This window comes from Oryzias latipes, chromosome 6 (assembly GCF_002234675.1).
Source record: "Oryzias latipes chromosome 6, ASM223467v1".
Taxonomy (NCBI): Eukaryota; Metazoa; Chordata; class Actinopteri; order Beloniformes; family Adrianichthyidae; genus Oryzias; species Oryzias latipes.
Genome location: NC_019864.2, coordinates 4,690,087 through 4,707,662, shown reverse-complemented (window position 1 = coordinate 4,707,662; position 17,576 = coordinate 4,690,087). Strand labels below are relative to the sequence as shown.

At 40.8% G+C, this 17,576-nt stretch overlaps 1 protein-coding gene across 1 annotated transcript in view; it reads left to right on the top strand.

Moving 5' to 3' along the window:
- Positions 1–8,115: 8,115 nt before the first annotated feature.
- Positions 8,116–17,576, top strand: part of LOC101168685 (NT-3 growth factor receptor) — a 45,019-nt gene continuing 35,558 nt past the window's right edge. The window contains exons 1-4 of the mRNA XM_011472849.3: positions 8,116–8,618; positions 14,642–14,716; positions 15,796–15,867; positions 17,257–17,328. Of these exons, the coding sequence (XP_011471151.1) occupies positions 8,377–8,618; positions 14,642–14,716; positions 15,796–15,867; positions 17,257–17,328 (461 nt within the window). The 5' untranslated portion in view covers positions 8,116–8,376. The remainder of the gene's footprint in view (positions 8,619–14,641; positions 14,717–15,795; positions 15,868–17,256; positions 17,329–17,576) is intronic.

The following is a 17,576-nucleotide window of genomic DNA, read 5'->3' as shown; positions in this document are numbered from 1 at the left end:
ACTTTGTCTGTTCTTTTTCTCCAAGCAGAAACTCTTTCTTTTGCTGATGATGCAGCCGTATTACTTTTTTGATGGACGTATAATCTTCATACGCCGTCATTAAAACCTCCGACTCCGTGTCACTGAAGTATAGCGCTCTCTTTTTTTCACCACGCGTTTCTATGGTGACTCTGGAAATCGGCGATCTGTTGAGAATGTCTTCATGTACCTTCTGTGCACGTGCATTAACCCAGGCTTACCAAGTCGAGCGTAATTACGCCAACTCATATCAAGGTCTTTTGGAACCGACATACCCAGAGTAAGCTAGTTCAGGCGGATTTTAGCCAGAGTTCAGGGTTAAAGTCAGGGTAGTTTAAACATGCTTCCTGGAATACCCCCTTGGACTGGCATAAACAGGAGAAAACACATACTAAAGAGAATGGCAGACAGTTTTGCTTAAACAAAATTAGACCAAAAAAAAACAAAGACTGTGGGCCTGAACACAAAACCACAAAATTACAGCGTGCAACACAAACTAAAACAAATGGAGAAGAGCAAAACAAAATGGAGAAGAGAGCCAAGCTGCAGTGGAGACTGGTTGCAGCCAATCTCCCTTTCTCGCAGGCTGGAGGTCCAAACGGTGCTTTTAAAGGCTGCCTCCATCAATTTGGGTCCAATGGGAACCACGCCTTCATGCACCACACCTGCAAATAATCAGACACAGACATAAACACACAAAGATCCACAAAAACACAGAAGGCCCACTCTGTAACAAATCCAAAAACACTAAACACAGAACAAACAGAACAAAACAAAACCAAATACGGCCACAGCCGTATTAATACATGAATCGCACTGCACCAAACAGAGGCATGGAGAACTAAATGATGAATAATGATCAAGAATGGAGAAGAGAAGGAGGGTAGAAGTAGATGAGAAAAGAGGACAGAACCCCGGAGCACCATAGTTACCCCAGCTTCAACTTCTAGCAGCCTTTTAAAACAAAAAGTTATTGTCATTAAGTTTAATTTAAACACATTAACATTAAGTTAAATAATCTCTGAATACTAACTAGTCTGACAATAAGCCTGTCCAAAGAGGAACGTTTTCAGTCTAACTTTGAATGTAGAAACTGAGTCGGCCTCTCTTACATGAGCTGGGAGTTTATTCCATAAGACAGGGGCTTGGTGCCTAAACGCTCTACCTCCAACCGTACTTTTACTAATTCTAGGAACCACAAGCAGTCCTGCATTTTGCGAGCGAAGTGTTATTATTGGATGGTAAGGGACAATGAGGTCCTTAATATAGGACGGGGCCATTCCATGTAAGGCCTTATAGGTTAACAGGAGGATCTTGAACTTGATTCTAGAATCAACTGGGATCCAGTGAAGTGAAACTAACACAGGAGTGATGTGATCTCTTCTGCTGGTTCCAGCTAACAATCTAGCTGCTGCGTTCTGAACAAGCTGGAGACTTCTTAAGGAACTCCTAGGACACGCTGCCAACAAAGAGTTACAGTAATCCAGCCTCGACGTAACAAATGCATGGATGAGTTTTTCAGCATCACTCTTAGAAAGTATATTTCTGATCTTAGCAATATTCCGCAGGTGAAAAAAGGCAGTTCTACACGTCTGAGATATGTGAGCATTAAATGATAAATCCTGGTCAAATAAAACCCCAAGGTTTCTAACTGTGGAATTGGGGGCTATACTTACACCATCCAGGGAGACTATCTGAGCAGACAGAGCATCTCTGAGGTTTTTAGGACCTAGTATAATGACCTCAGTTTTTTCTGGGTTCAATAGGAGGTAATTAATTGTCATCCAGGTCTTGATGTCACTGATGCAGGCGTTCAGTTTCTCTATCTGGTCATTCTGGTCAGGCTTCATGGATAAATACAACTGCGTATCGTCGGCATAACAATGAAAATTAATGCTGTGTTTCCTGATTATGTTTCCTAGGGGTAGCATATAAAGCGTAAACAGGATCGGTCCCAAGACTGAGCCTTGTGGGACTCCATAGTTGACTCGAGTGCACTGAGAGGAATGGCCATTTACATTAACGAACTGATACCTATCAGACAGATAGGATTTAAACCACTGGAGAGCAGATCCTCTGATCCCTATGTCCTGCTCTAATCTATGGAGTAAAATACTGTGGTCGATAGTGTCAAAGGCTGCACTGAGGTCCAACAGGACCAGAATAGAAAGTAGTCCCTTTTCTGAGGCCAATAACAAGTCATTAGAGACTCTAACTAGTGCAGTTTCCGTACTGTGGTGAGGTCTAAACCCCGACTGAAAGTCTTAAAAGTGGCTGTTGTCCTGTAGGTGGCAGTAAAGTTGCTTAACTACAACTCTTTCTAAGATTTTAGAAATAAAGGGCAGGTTTGATATCGGTCTATAGTTGGCCAAGATGCTAGGATCCAAACTGGGCTTTTTCAGAAGAGGTTTAACAACTGCATATTTAAAAGACTGTGGCACGTAACCCGTTTCCAGAGAGGCATTTATCATTGTTAATATGGAATCATTAATTAGGGGAAAAGTTTCTTTAAAAAGTCTAGTGGGAATTGGGTCTAACAGACACGTTGAGGATTTGGAGGACGTAATAATTGATGTTATTTCCGCTTGATCCACAATAGTCAAGCAGTCTAATGTTACAGAGGTTTCTATGGATGCCTCCATTTCTACCACTTCAGCCTGTTCTGGGCTGATAGTAGGAATAACTTGATTTAACTTATGTCTAATATTTGAGATTTTACTATCAAAAACTGTAAGAAAATCATCAGAGCTGAGAGAAACAGGAACATGTGGTTCTACTGATCTCTGACTGCAAGTTAATTTAGCAATAGTGCTAAAAAGAAATCTTGGATTGTTTCCATTCTCTGATATTAAGGTTGAATAGTACTGGCTTCTAGCTCTACGCAGAGCTTTTTTATAATTTAATAGGCTATGTTTCCAGGTATTCAGAAACTGCTCTGACCCGGAGCGGCGCCATTCTCTTTCCAACTTACGGGTTTCTTGTTTAAGAGAACGAGTTTCAGCGTTAAACCACGGTGCTACTCGGTTTTGTCTAACGAACTTAGGTTTCAAGGGGGCAACAACATCGAGTGTACTCCTGAGGGCTTGTAACGCATCATCAGATTTACCAGAAATCTCAGAGAAGAATTAACTTATCTAACACTACAACTTATCTAACTCTACAAAATGGACACACAATCTGGAAAAGCGCAGATAAATCTCATCCATTATTATTATAATACTGTCTTATATACCCTTTGTCAATAATAAAATAATAATGAATTAGATTTAAATGCGCTTTTCCAGACGCTTAAAGCTCTTGCAATGTGTCCATTATTCTTTCATACTTAGTGATGACAGAGGCGTGGCTGCCAGTTCGCCCCTTTGACCATCACCGGGACATTCATACACAATCACACACCAGTGGAGCCACACTGGAGGCAGGGAGGGGGGAAGTGTTTTGCCCAGGGACACAGCGACTGCTGACTGGGGGGAGCGAGGAATCGAACCGCTGACCTTTCAACCATCGGACGACCTGCTCAACCGCCTGAGCGACTGCACGCTCGGACAATCAAACGTTTTCTGTAAGTCTTCACAAGGTTTTCACAAACTGTTGCTGCTAATTTTGGCCCATTCTTCCATGCAGATCTCCACTACAGCAGTGATGTTTTGGCCCATTCCTCCATGCAGATCTCCACTACAGCAATGATGTTTTGGTCCATTCCTCCATGCAGATCTCCTCTACAGCAGTGATGTTTTGGTCCATTCCTCCATGCAGATCTCCTCTACAGCAGTGATGTTTTGGTCCATTCTTCCATGCAGATCTCCTCTGCAGCAGTGATGTTTTGGCCCCTTCCTCCATGCAGATCTCCTCTACAGCAGTGATGTTTTGGCCCATTTCTCCATGCATATCTCCTCTACAGCAGTGATGTTTGGTCCATTCCTCCATGCAGATCTCCTCTAGGGCAGTGATGTTTTGGTCCATTCCCTACATGCAGATCTCCTCTACAGCAGTGATGTTTGGTCCATTCTTCCATGCAGATCTCCTCTGCAGCAGTGATGTTTTGGCCCCTTCCTCCATGCATATCTCCTCTACAGCAGTGATGTTTGGTCCATTCCTCCAGGCAGATCTCCTCTAGGGCAGTGATGTTTTGGTCCATTCCCTACATGCAGATCTCCTATAGAGCAGTGATGTTTTGGTCCATTCCTCCATGCAGATCTCCTCTACAGCAGTGATGTTTTGGCCCATTCCTCCATGCAGATCTCCACTACAGCAATGATGTTTTGGTCCATTCCTCCATGCAGATCCCCTCTACAGTAGTGATGTTTGGGCCCATTTCTCCATGCATATCTCCTCTACAGCAGTGATGTTTTGGTCCATTCCTCCAGTCAGATCTCCTGTAGAGCAGTGATGTTTTGGCCCATTTCTCCATGCAGATCTCCTCTAGAGCAGCAATGTTTTGGACCATTTCTCCATGCAGATCTCCTCTACAGCAGTGATGTTTTGGGGCTGTTTCTGGGCAGCACAGACTTTCAACTCCCTCCAAAGATTTTCTATTGGGTTGAGATCTGTAGACTGGCTAGGCCTCTCCAGGACCTTGAAATGCTTCTTATGAAGCCACTCCTTTGTTACCCTGGCAACGTGTTTGGGATGGTTGTCATGCTGAAAGACCCAGCCATGTTTCATCTTCAGTGCTGATTGAAGGAGCTTTTCACTCGAAATTTGACCATACATGGCTCCATTCATTCTTTCTTTTACCCAGTCAGTCGCCCTGGTCCCTTTGCTGAAAAACAGCCCCAAAGCATGGTGCTTCCACCCCCATGCTTTACAGTAGCTATGGTGTTCTTTGGATGCAGCTCAGCATTCTTTCTCCCCTCCAAACATGACGAGTAGATTTCTTTCCAAAAAGTTCTATTTTGGTTTCATCTGACCATGGGACATTCTCCCAATCCTCTTCTGGATCCTCCAAATGCTCTCTAGCAGACTGTAGACGGGCCTGCACATGCACTGGCTTTAGCAGGGGGACACGTCTGGCCCTGCAGGGTTTGGGTCCCTGGTGGTGTAGTGTGTTACTCATGTTATGTATGTATGTATTTGGTCCCAGCTCTCTGGAGGTCATTCATTTCCTAATAATTGATTTCTTCACACCAAGCTGCTTACTTGTTGCAGATTAAGTCTTCCAGCCTTTCTGCAGGTCAATAATTTGGTTTCTGGTGTCCTTAGACAGCTCTTTGGTCTCCATAGTGGAGTTTGGACTGTGACTGTTTGAGGTTGTGGACAGGTGTCTTTCTATAGATAACCAGTTCAGACAGGAGCCATTAATACAGGTAACCAGTGGAGGACAGAGCATCCTCTACAGAAGAAGTTACAGGTCTGGGAGAGACAAAAATCCTGCTTGTTTGTAGATGACCTAATACTTATTTCCCACCATAATTTATAAACAAAGTCTTTAAAAATCAGACAATCTGATTTTCTGGATTTTTTTTCTCATTCTGTTTATCTTAGTTGAGATATACCTATGAGGAAAATTACAGGCCTCAAAAGTGTAAAAACACCCCTGCTCCAGAGGCTTCCGTTGGGTCCCTCTAATCAACACTCACAAGCAGAAATGGCTACAATGGGTATAGACATACCTAAAGACTATTTTTTTAAACAGTCTTGTTCAGTGCCGTGCAACCCTGGATGGTCCAGATTGATAGGGTAGTGGGTGGTTGGTGGATGGCCACCATGTCCCAACAAGGCTTTCCCGTCAATCAAAGTTGTGGCGGAGTCCTGTTTTGGGCCATAACAATGGGGACAGAGCTGATGGTGTAAAAATCACCTCTGAGAAGTAGGTGGAGTTTATGACAGAGCACGGTTCTTCCATGGTTCATAAAGAAGAACCGTGCTTTCCATAATAAAATCTTTTTCAAGCATGACAATGCACTATGTGATGCTGCAAGGAATACCTCTGCATCATTGGCTGATATGGACATAAAAGGAGATGAACTGATGCTGTGGCCCCCATCCTCCCCTGACCTCAACTCTATTGAGAACCCTTGGAGCATCTTCAAGCAAAATGAGGGTGGGGTCAGTTCCCATCCAAACAGCAGCTCTGGGAGAATATTCTGACATCCTAAAAGAAATTCAAGCAGAAACTCTCCAAAAACTCCCAAGTTCAATGGATGCAAGAAGCTGCTCCAAGATAAAGGCTCCTATGTTCAAATGGAACTTGACCCATTGAGATGTTTTTGATTGAAATAGCTTTAGATTTCTGTCAATATGACCTCCTAATGCAGCACATTCAACAAAGACCATTTTCACTGTTCTAGAATCTGTCAAATGTTGTGGAACTCTGTTGTAATAATGTGGAACAGTGACTTTGAAGGTTTTTATTGAAAGAAACTGTTGTATTTAGGAGGTTTGTTCAATGACATTTAATATTTATTCTAATGGTTAGAAACTTTAAAATGATGCTGACTGTCATTTGCATTGAGAATTCAAAAAAATCACAGAAAAATATTGTTTAAAACGTGCTATAAGTATACACCTTTTATCATAAACAGAAAAACACAAAAAATATCCAAAAGAAAGTGAAAGGAAGTAAAAGCTTCATAAATCCTCACCCCCATGATGTAGACCAATTGTATTACCATACCGATTGCACCCAATATCTGTTATAGTCCTGTTCCCTCTCTAATGAGTCCACATTCAGACATATATACACAATGGAAACATCCAACACAGAATTGTCATGTATAAACACTCGTTTGGTTTTTACTCCCCAACACTGAACATACCCAAGTGCATCCTCACGCCATTCATATTTATATTCATAAATAATCACAGATATAATACTGTTTATTTATGTGTTGTATATTTACATACCTCTCAACAATCATATTGCTTTATTTTTTCTTAAACTCCTTAAATGTTTGAACACTGTTTTAAGTTTAAACTGGTTCTGTTCCACAGCTTTGCTCCAAATATCGATACAAAAAAACATTATTTCTTTGTGCATACCTTGTGTTTAATAGATTCAGCTTTTTCCTTGAAATAATATTTTTTCCCTTTTGATTTATAGCATTTGCATAATTGTTGGTAAAATTTCTTTCTGCTTTTAATGTAATTTCAAGTCCCACTCTTATTATATGTGTATCCATTGTAAAATTGTTCCCAGACCCTCACAACCCCAAGCCAACATTAGAGTAGCAAAAATAATGAAAGTGAATACTTTGATTTATTTATTTTTTTAGGAATTAATAATGAATGTTGGGTTAATTTATAATTATTCAATAATCAGTAAATGCATGCAGCACTCTTGAATGTTTAAGATATTAGACCAAAGAACTATCAAATGTAAGAAAGGCTGAAACCCGACCACCTATGAACACAATCTACTTAGAAATGTCAAGAATGGGCCGAAAAAAATATCTGCAGACAGTTTTTTGTACTTTATTTATTAGGGACCATTGATGATCATCCAGTCAGAGTCATAGATGTAAATGTATCAGATTAAAGTAACAATGCTAATTTCCATCTGTAGTAATATTTTTATTCATAAATATTTACAGATATATTACTATTTATTTATGTGTTGTATATTTACATACCTATCAACAATCATATTATCCCTTGGCAGGTACACAGAAAAATAAAGACATTAAATCTCGCAAATACACAGTTCCATCCTGTGAATATTCTGGATTTATCATGTGAAAATGTTATGCAAAAATACAAACTTGTTTAATAATTGTACAAATGTGTATAAGTAGAAATAAGAAAAAGAAAAGTCAGTTTTTCTGAAGCCTTACAAACCAAGGATCATGACAGAAGCTCAAGGATCTACAGAGAAAAAGCTTTAACATCTGAGTGATACAACCCACCCTCCAAAAAAGAAAAAAAAAAGAAAAGGAGGGATGGATGGAAGAATGGACGGATGGATTGAAGAATGGATGGATGGATAGATGGACGGATGAATGGATGGAAGAAAGGATGGAGGGAGAGGTGGAGAGATGGATGGATGGATAAGAAATATATAGATTATATGTACATATGTATATATAAATGTATATACATAGAGAGAGAGAGAGAGATTTTATATAGATTTTATATATACATATATATTGGTAGATCTTCAAGACATTGTCGTTCTCGTGCCAAAAACTTGTAAGCACTCCTGCTCTAAAGTGTGTATGGCGTCTTCAAACCTGTGATCTCTCTATCAGGCGCGCGCAGACACAGACGGAGCGCTCGCGCGCTACTGAGCGTTTGGGCTGCAGACTCAGAAATGAGGAGAGGGCAGCAGTGATGCTCTGAGCAAACTTTCGCGGCTTGTTGTTTTTCTGTCCGTGTTTTAACGTTAAGAGTATAAAGGGACCCACGTCTTTTTTATGCGGGATGGACGTTCTGGGATCTATGTTTCCACTCTGGAAGGCTCTGATTCTGTTCCCGGTTCTCCTCCAGAGCGGCCGGGGCGACCTTCCGGACTGTCCGCCCTCCTGTTCCTGCTCCTCCACGGACATCATCTGCAACAGGCCGGACAGCAGCACGCTGTTCCCGATGCCGTCCTTCCACGGCCCCAGCGGCGCGGGGAACCTGAGCGGCGGCGTGGAGGACCTGCTGGAGAACATCACCACCATGTGAGTCCAGCGCCAAGACCCGGGCTTTGGGCTTTCTCTGTCATGCGATGCAACACATTTCACAAATAACCACCAAAAGTCAGGAGAACGAGGCAGTTGCACATACTTTATGAAAGAACACGTCTCCCGGCACCGCACGGACTTATTGAACCCAATCTGATTCTAGACTTTTGGAGAGGAAGAGTGCAGTATGTAAGACATTAAAGGAGAATCTAATTATCAATCAATAATCATTTGTCTCTGTTGCCGAAAAGTGTACAAGACAGCAGGTTCACTGTGATCCATTAACTCTTCAACATGCAACACTTCCATCACACTTACTGGATCAGAGTCTTCTTCATCTTCTCCAACCTTCATGCTCTCTCAGGATCCACCTGCATTTTCTGAAAGTTTAAAGTGTTTTAGCAGCTAAGGGGATATTCTCAAACCTGCACTTTTAATCTTTAATAGATTGTTTTCTACAAATAAACTCTAATTTTAAAGTGAAGCAGTGCTCAAGGCTGAACGATGAAGAACACCAGCTCCTTCCAAACCAACGGTTCCATCACAGATCCTAGCCCGACCCCACCGAGGCGGCCAACCATCAACCTATTTAAAGTCTACACGGACTGAAATGGAACATGATCTTAGAACAATAAAAACATAAAATAAAACACCCCCCCCCCCCACACACACACACTCACACAATAATGATAATAATAAAATAAAAAAGTAGAGTGATAATAAATCGGGACAAAACAAGGTCAATATGATTCACTAAACCTACATTTAAATGCATTTATAAACAAGAGAGTTTAACAAGTGCATTACAAAGACAAAAATGTAACTTTTATTCATAATTTATGCATAATATCTCAAAAGAGAAGCTGGTATGTGTGGGACACTATTCATAGATTGGTGAGGATCGGGCTTTTCCTTTTCCTGGTCAGTAAGGTTTTGAGTTTTTGCCTCAGTCACAGCAGCTTCCATTTGAAAGGGTGAACTCCTGCTGGGTTGCTTGTTTGTCCATCTTTTTCAGGTCTTCTCTTTTATGATGTACAGTATACCACATTCCACATTCCAGATGGAACCTGGGCATGTTGGTGTGTTCGGTTGCAAAAGGATGGAATAATCCATCAACACTAGAGAAAAGAAAAAGAAATGAAAATCATCTGACAGAGTTCATGAATCCAACCTTTTGCTTTATTTTGTAGTTTTGAGCTTCTTGAATTTTTTATCCTAACCCTTTTGGACATGAGCGTGTCCACTTTATGTTTTTACATATTGGGGGCAAATATGTTTAATTTATAAAGAAACTGCAAATAAAAACATCTTATATGAAGATTCTTGGTTGGGAAGAAAATGCTCACCTTTTTATTTAGATCCCGTTTTGTTTCAAATGGAAAAATAAAGTCAGGAAAAACACTTTTTAAAAAAGGCTTTTGGTTTGATGTTGTTCTCCGGAGCTGAATCGTACATACTAGATGTTACAAAAAACAACCTGAGTCTTATTCGGATTTTTTTCTTTTTCCAAAAAGACGCAACGACACATTCATCTGTGTTTTGTAAAATGTTTTTACATTCTTTTTACCCCCCCAAAAAAATCTAATTTTTAAACTGACGTGTATAAAAAGATTTCAAACTTTGATGAATCAAAGTGCTTTGTTTTTCCTCACCAGGGTCAGAATATACCCTGATGCCCAAATATGGGCACAAACAAGTGAAACCCTGCACAGGAGGGTAAAAACACCTCAGTAGTTTCAGAAGGATAGAAGAATAAGAGCAGGAGATAAACTGAATGCTCCACTGTTGGCAGCCCTGGCCCATGTTTTATTTTGTGAACTTAGTTTGTGTTTGTGTTTGCGCTTGATGAAGGAAGACGCCTGGACAGCAGCAGGGCGCCACCCACCATCTGACAATGGGCACGCTTTCCAGAGGCGCAATGGGATGGTGGCATACTAAGCTGCTGCTTTGTCATTAAACCAAAGAGATTCTGGATTTGTTTAATTTTTGTGGAGGGGGAGGGTTCTAAATGTTGTGTTTGAGGTTGTGTTTTCCTTGCATTTTAAAGGTCGCCAGAGTGTAGCAGGATACACAACCACTGCATCACATCCCCACACATGCACACTTGGCGTATCATTTATAGTCTTTTTTGTTGGAAAACCTTTTTTTGTTTTAAAATAATGGTTTGGTAAAATATAATTGGACTATGTCTGATGCACCAGTGAATGGTACACTTTCTCTTTCACTGGGAGATCCACAAGGGTCAATCTTAGGGCTGCCATTCTTCTGTTTATACGTAAACAACTTACCTTTTGTCTGTGAAGATGCTTATATTATAATGTATGCTGACGATACTGTTCTATACACTCATGGGAAAAGTGCAATAGAGGTTTCTAGAAAAAATCCAAAAGTCATGAACAAGGTTAGTGACTGGTCATATAAGTCACGTTGTACTGTAAATCTTGAGAAAACTTTAACCGCATTCTTCAATAATAGGTGTAAACATATACGGAGATTGTTAACAGTCAGAAAAATAAAATTAGAATTTAATAGAATAGAATTTAAATACTTTGAGGTCACTCTAGATCTGACACTTGGTTTCACAGCAGAGCGATTTGAGCGGCGTGCCACCGCGGGCAAGAATTAAAAAATCTAAACTCTGGGGCGTTTACCGCGAGGCATCAACCGATGAGGGATTCAAGTTTGGGCACGTGACGTATTCAGTGGTTAAAACACATCCAATACAGTGAACCGATACATAGTTTTCCTGAACTTCCATCCATTTTTTAACTCACCGTATCATTTTCGGAGCAACAGTGTTGCTGGAGCCCGTCCCGGCTACCGTTAAGTGAGGGCGGGTACACCAAAGACAGTTTGCAGGGTCCATGGGGCTGAAGCGATCACGATCACTATAGCAACTCCCAGGAGGCGAGCTGACGGCCTGACAGAGACTCGCTGTGGGATGGGGAGGCAGCCTGCTTTGGCCTCCTCAACTTTATAATATTTTCTTATTTTCATCCAGACAATAAAAAAAGTCCCCTGATTTTATTCTGGTTGTTATTTTCACCCTCTTGGGTTAACGTGGGACGGCAAGCCTTCAAACTCGGTCAGAGAGACACAGAGAAGATCACTGTACCGGGAGAATCTATGAATGATCTCATGACCCCAGACATGGAGGTGCGATCATTACTAATGATTTTTTAGAACTCTTCAAAATAAGTAAACCTGATCTTTCAACATCATCTGTGTCTTCCATGCATTGTAAATGAGATAAACACAGAGACCACTCCATGTAGCGATCAGGCTAAAAGCATAAGCTGATAGCTCCTCCCACACACTTCAAGCTTAAGGAACACATTGTTGGACAGGCGGTGAGCAGAAAATTCGCCGAGTGATGAAAGAGGGGCAGCCGACGCGAATCTGCAGCGCCAATCACATTCAGGGTGAATGCAGCTTTAGAAACTCTCAAGTACAAACCTAAATGCAATGATCATCTCCCATTTTTTCTACTGTATCACATCCAGGTCTCAAGCATGTAAAACAGTGACAGAACCACTCGACTCATTTGATAATAATTGCCTTTAGATCCAGGCCAAAAACCCACAGCACCATCATCACTGTCATTTACTCACTAATTATGGTATTCTAAATTTGAAAAACTTGACCGTATAATAAAACGTGTGTTTACTTCATAAAATTATTTATAACGCTTCTGCTCCCCCTCTGAAAAAGGTTTTTAAGACTCTGCTCTGAAAGCACTGTACATCAGGGTGAGTGTAGCATCTCTCAAACGTAAAACTTTGGAAGTTTTCCTTCTCATGTGTGGCCATGAGTTCGTAGAACACAGAACTGATCCTATGTTCAAACTCCCATACGTTCTCATGCTTATCAAAGCATGGTTGTTGAGTAAGCACGTTTGCACTAGGGTTGTGCCGATCGTCCATCGTGATGGGTGACTGACATCCCGATGGAGAGACTACCATCGTGATGCCACGCCCCCGCCACGTTGCGCGTCGACACCATAAGCCGCAGTTACATGTACAAAATATCTTGATGGGATCAATGGTCGGATTAGAATCCAACTGTGTAGATGGGCCCAGAAAAATGTTTTCAGAATATAAAAACGTTCACTAAAGTCACACTTTCCGTCGGAATAAATCATTCGCACATGCGCAGTAGGGTTTGAAAACCGGAAGAATATAAATTACGCCAGCGGCTTTTTTTCCCCAAACTTTATTGAATGTAACAATTCAATACAAAACAATGTTAAACAGCGCCGAGCGGCTATATACATTGACATGTCAGCTCGGTAAAATACGAGATGATCTTCTAAACGTGCTTTTAATAATGTTACGGTTATTATGAAACACCTGTTCGCTCATCATTTGAATTTTAATCCGTGTGGTCAGTGCTTTTTCTGAACGAAGCCAGGATTAGCAGTATGCTAACACGGGCTAACAACATTAGCTTTGGGTGGTGCTGCTTGCTGGCTGCACGTAAACATGTAAGAATAACATCAGCCTTTATTTAGTCGGGACACGACTGGAAACACAAATCTGCGTGATTGTTTGAATGTTTTCTAAGGACTGAGCGACATTTCTGCTTTGAAGCTCAAACCGCTGTGTGTGCTGACGATCCGAGCTGTGCTCAGACACACACTTTAGACCCGGTTCTGAGTTCGGTTGCTTGTTCCCCTAGAGCTGCGGGACGGATCGCAGTCTTAAATCTCCCACACATAGCGCTCATGTAACAAAGCACCCCCCCCCCCTTCCCCTCAAACACAAAGCTGTAAGTCCGCGCTCCGCCGGTCCACTTGACTAGTGAAGTGCGGGAGCGGACTACTTCTTTTCTATTTTGTTTGTTACTTTTTTGTTAAAGTCACTTCCCTCAGTTTATACTGGATCATCGCGGATTAGTTGGGAAATAAAATGAAGAAAGCAAAAAAACGAATAGCAGGAAAAATGTAAAAATACCCCCCCCCCCCCCCCCCCCGACGATGTCATCGTCCATCCCGATGGTTGACAGCACATCATCCCACTCTGTTGAATTCTAGTGATTTTATTCTTCTTTTCCTGTTCTTACTTTCGTAGGGACTACAGGCGGAAATGAGCATTTTTCTATAACCTGGCACAACACATCTTTTCACACTTCTTATGATCAATGTTCTTCTGTGTTGTCCCCTGTTTTAAATAAAGACATTTTTAACTTTTAGTCTCACATGTGCCTTTGAAACTATATCATACAGCCGGTTTTTGAGCTTTTGACTGAGCAGGAATGTTGCTGAAATGTTTTGACTTTTTTCTGTGGTTGTGTACGATGTCTTTAAAAGCTTTTTATGTTGCTTTCCTAAAATTCCTAGCAAAAAAAAATTTCTTACCATAATAATGTTTGAAAACAAAACAAAAAAAAGACAGAAGAAAAACAGATGATTGGATGAAAGCCACAGATAAACTTGAGACAATCAGAGGAGCCATCAGAATGACAGAGAGGGAATTTTCCATCCGTCCGCCAAACTCTTGTTTTTGTCCTGGAGTGAGGAAGGGAAAATGGATGTGAAGAGTTTGGAGGAGGCAGAAACACAAAATGACCGACCTTCATGGAAACTACATAACACATGTCCTCCTTTTCATGTTTGCGTGAAACAGACTCTTTCATAAATGCATTATGACAAAAAGTTCCAGATCGATACGGTTCAGGCATCAATATCAGCATGCTGCCTAACATAAAAATGGTAAAGAAGTCAATATTTTCATCATTAATGCACCAATGTTGCCCCAAAAATCAATTAAATCTGCAGTCATTGTCACAGAAGGCTAATTTGTCTTGGCTTAATGTCATGTTTGTGATTAAAAAAAACCACAATCCTCATCTGTTATCTTTCCCACAGCCGATGTTTTATCTTCACAAACAGACTTTTTCTTCCGTTGCGAGTTTTTAAAAGGACAGATGTTTGAGTGGGTCACACTGAATGTTTGTCTGATTGTCTTTGATGCTGATAATATATTTACTGGTTTTGTTGATGCATGTGTATTTCTCTGCAGTCACATAGAGAACTGGACTGGTCTAGAGATGCTGAGAGACGTTGATATGGAGCTTTATCCAGGCTTACAGCGACTGTGAGTACCTGCTGCCTCTGTGAACACAAAGTTATGTCTCAACAACACAGACTTCTGAAGTGACAGCAGTTTTTTTCAGTTTGTACCTTTGATGGATAGAAAATGTGTTAAGTCCACCTGTAAAAGTACATTTGAACTACTCTAGTGTGTTCATTCATTTTTTCTAATCTGTTTTATTCCTTTCGGGGTCACTGGGCTGCTGGAGCCTATCCCGGCTACTTGTGGGTGAAGGCTGGGGAGATCCTGGACAGGTCACCAGTCTGTCACAGGGCCACAATCACACACTAATGCACCCTCACATTTAGAGACAATTTAGAGTAACCAATGAACTTATGTGAATGTTTTTGGATGGTGGGAGGGAGCCGGGGAAAATTCACACACACTGGGAGAACATGCAAACTCCACACAGAAAGGCCCCCCATTGATGTGCTGGTTCAAGTCCCCCAGTCGGGACTTGAACCAGAGGACTTCTTGCTGTGAGGCAAGAGCACTAACCACTGCGTGCAGCTTATCCAGTTTATTCTCAATATAAACGTGTGTTGGCATCATTCTAAATGAATCCATCATTCTGTTTACAGTCTCGGCTGCTATATTTAAAAAGCTTTCAGATCCATTTAGCAAAACAGAAAAGAAATCTCAGGGAATTATTAAAACTTTAAATGATTAACATTTTAATTTGAAATACACAATGCTTGATCTATTCTCACAACCAGCTGATGCTGCAGCCTGTAACTCAACCCCTCCCACAATGTTCTGCTTTTGCACTTACAGTTGCATGCATATAGAAAAGGAGCTTTGCTTCTTAAAATAAACTGGTATCAAGTATTTGCCTAATTACTTTGTCTGTTTTACTTTACTGTAATTTTAAAATGAGATGCGTTTACCAAAGGAGGTATATAAAACCAACAAGCTCACTGTTTTAGTAAACAGCTGCACAGTCTTTAAACAGTTTGCCCTTCTGTTTGCCAGCTCACTTTCAGCAGACTTTCTTGGTGTTTATGGGGGGAAACGGAGCTTCAGCGGCTGTCATGTTTTGTGTCTTCTCTCTGCATAAACATGCATTTGTGTGTGTTTTTAAGGACAATTACACGGAGTGGATTGAAATCCATCCAGACTCGAGTTTTCTCCAGAAATCCTTACCTGCAGTACATGTGAGTACACCTGAAACTTACACAGGTTTTGGTACAAATTCTGTATGGCATCAAAATAAAAAACTAGCATTAAAAAAGGTATCACTTAAAAATAACAAGTACACAAGATGAAGCAACAGAGAATTGCAAACATTTAATGCAGAGCCAAAAGACAAAAAAAGGCTTTGAGATGAGACCTGCAAATTTGAGAACTGTTCATGAAACCACAGTTGTTCATCCTCATCACAAGTAAACTGATTTCAACAAGAATCGTCTGTTAGTACAGCAGTCCTGCTTAGGTCTGCTGAAAGGATATCCTGAGGTAATCCACTACTGTGTTTTTATGTAAATGAAGTTAGTTATAGTTTTTAAATAATAAAAAATTCTTTTTAGACAGTCAGGGTGGGTCCAGACTGAGGAAACAGCCTTCCTCATGTTTCTTAAATCATCCTTATGTCAGTCAAAGCTTTGATGCTAAAGCTTTGTTACTGCATAAAGATGAAAAACACCAACATACTTTGCTAACAGCATTTGGAAACACCTCACACCTGTCTGCGGGGGGAGTCATGTGAAAACCTGTATGGGGCACACAGGCTGCCCACATGAAATAGAAGATCTTAGACCACTTGGTTAGCTCAGATCTCAAGGTTCCTGCTCTGCTCCATTCTGATGCATCCACTTGCAGACAAATAGATCCAAATACGTCTTGTTTTCCTAGGATGAGCTGGAATCTAGATCAAACTTTACAACGGGAAAGCTGCAATATTTCTCGCCATTTTTATTGCATTGGTAATGTTAGTTGAGGGTTCGAGGGGCTGTATGCTGGCAGGAGTATAAACAGAGGGATGATGGGAAATGTAGCTTACTCCTCACCAACAGTCCCGCCCACAACTCAGAGGGGAATTTCTGATGAACTCCTGCTGCTCTGCAGAAACCATCTCCTAGAAAACGACACAGGTTTTTTGATTTTGGCACAAAAAAAAACGGTGTAGTCTTAATTGAAAGACCAACGGGAACAGTTTGAAAATAGATCTAAAGATGATCGGGGTGGGCCTTTGAGTGACTCCCAGGACATCTAGTAGCTACTGTCCCTCCTTAGGAGTTGGTAAATGTAGTCCACAGAATTGAGACTCACAGAGAAGATTAACAAAAACTGGCATTAAGTGAAACCTAATCACAAAAAAATTCTCTTTTATTACTCCTTTTCATGACAGGAGCATTACTCTCTTCTTAAGTCTTCTCTCTTTTTTTTGTCTTTTACAGTATGAGTTGGAAGCAAACGTGGTGCTAATTAGCTTTAAGCAAACTGCGCAAATAAAGGAAATATAAAATAATAAAATAACGTATGAATACATAAAGAATAGCCCTGAAAAGAGGTTTAACTTGTGGCCTTTTTGTTGTGTCCCTCAGAGACTTCTCCAGGAACCCCAGGCTGAAGACGCTGTCGTGGCAAAGCTTTGAATATCTCCAGCTTGTAGAACTGTGAGTCCGCCTGTGATCGGTTGACTTTTTGTTCATGTTTGAATTTTTCACGAATCAATCAGTTAACATTATGGGTGTAACGATGAAACGATTTCCAGTCCTGCAAACCAATCTGATTGATCTGTCTGAGGCAGAATCGAATCAGATTAACCTATGACATTAAAAGGTTTTTTAAAAATGAGATTAGTTGAAAAATGAATTAATCTTGGAAAATACCATGTGGATTGAGACACAGTAGATTTATTTTA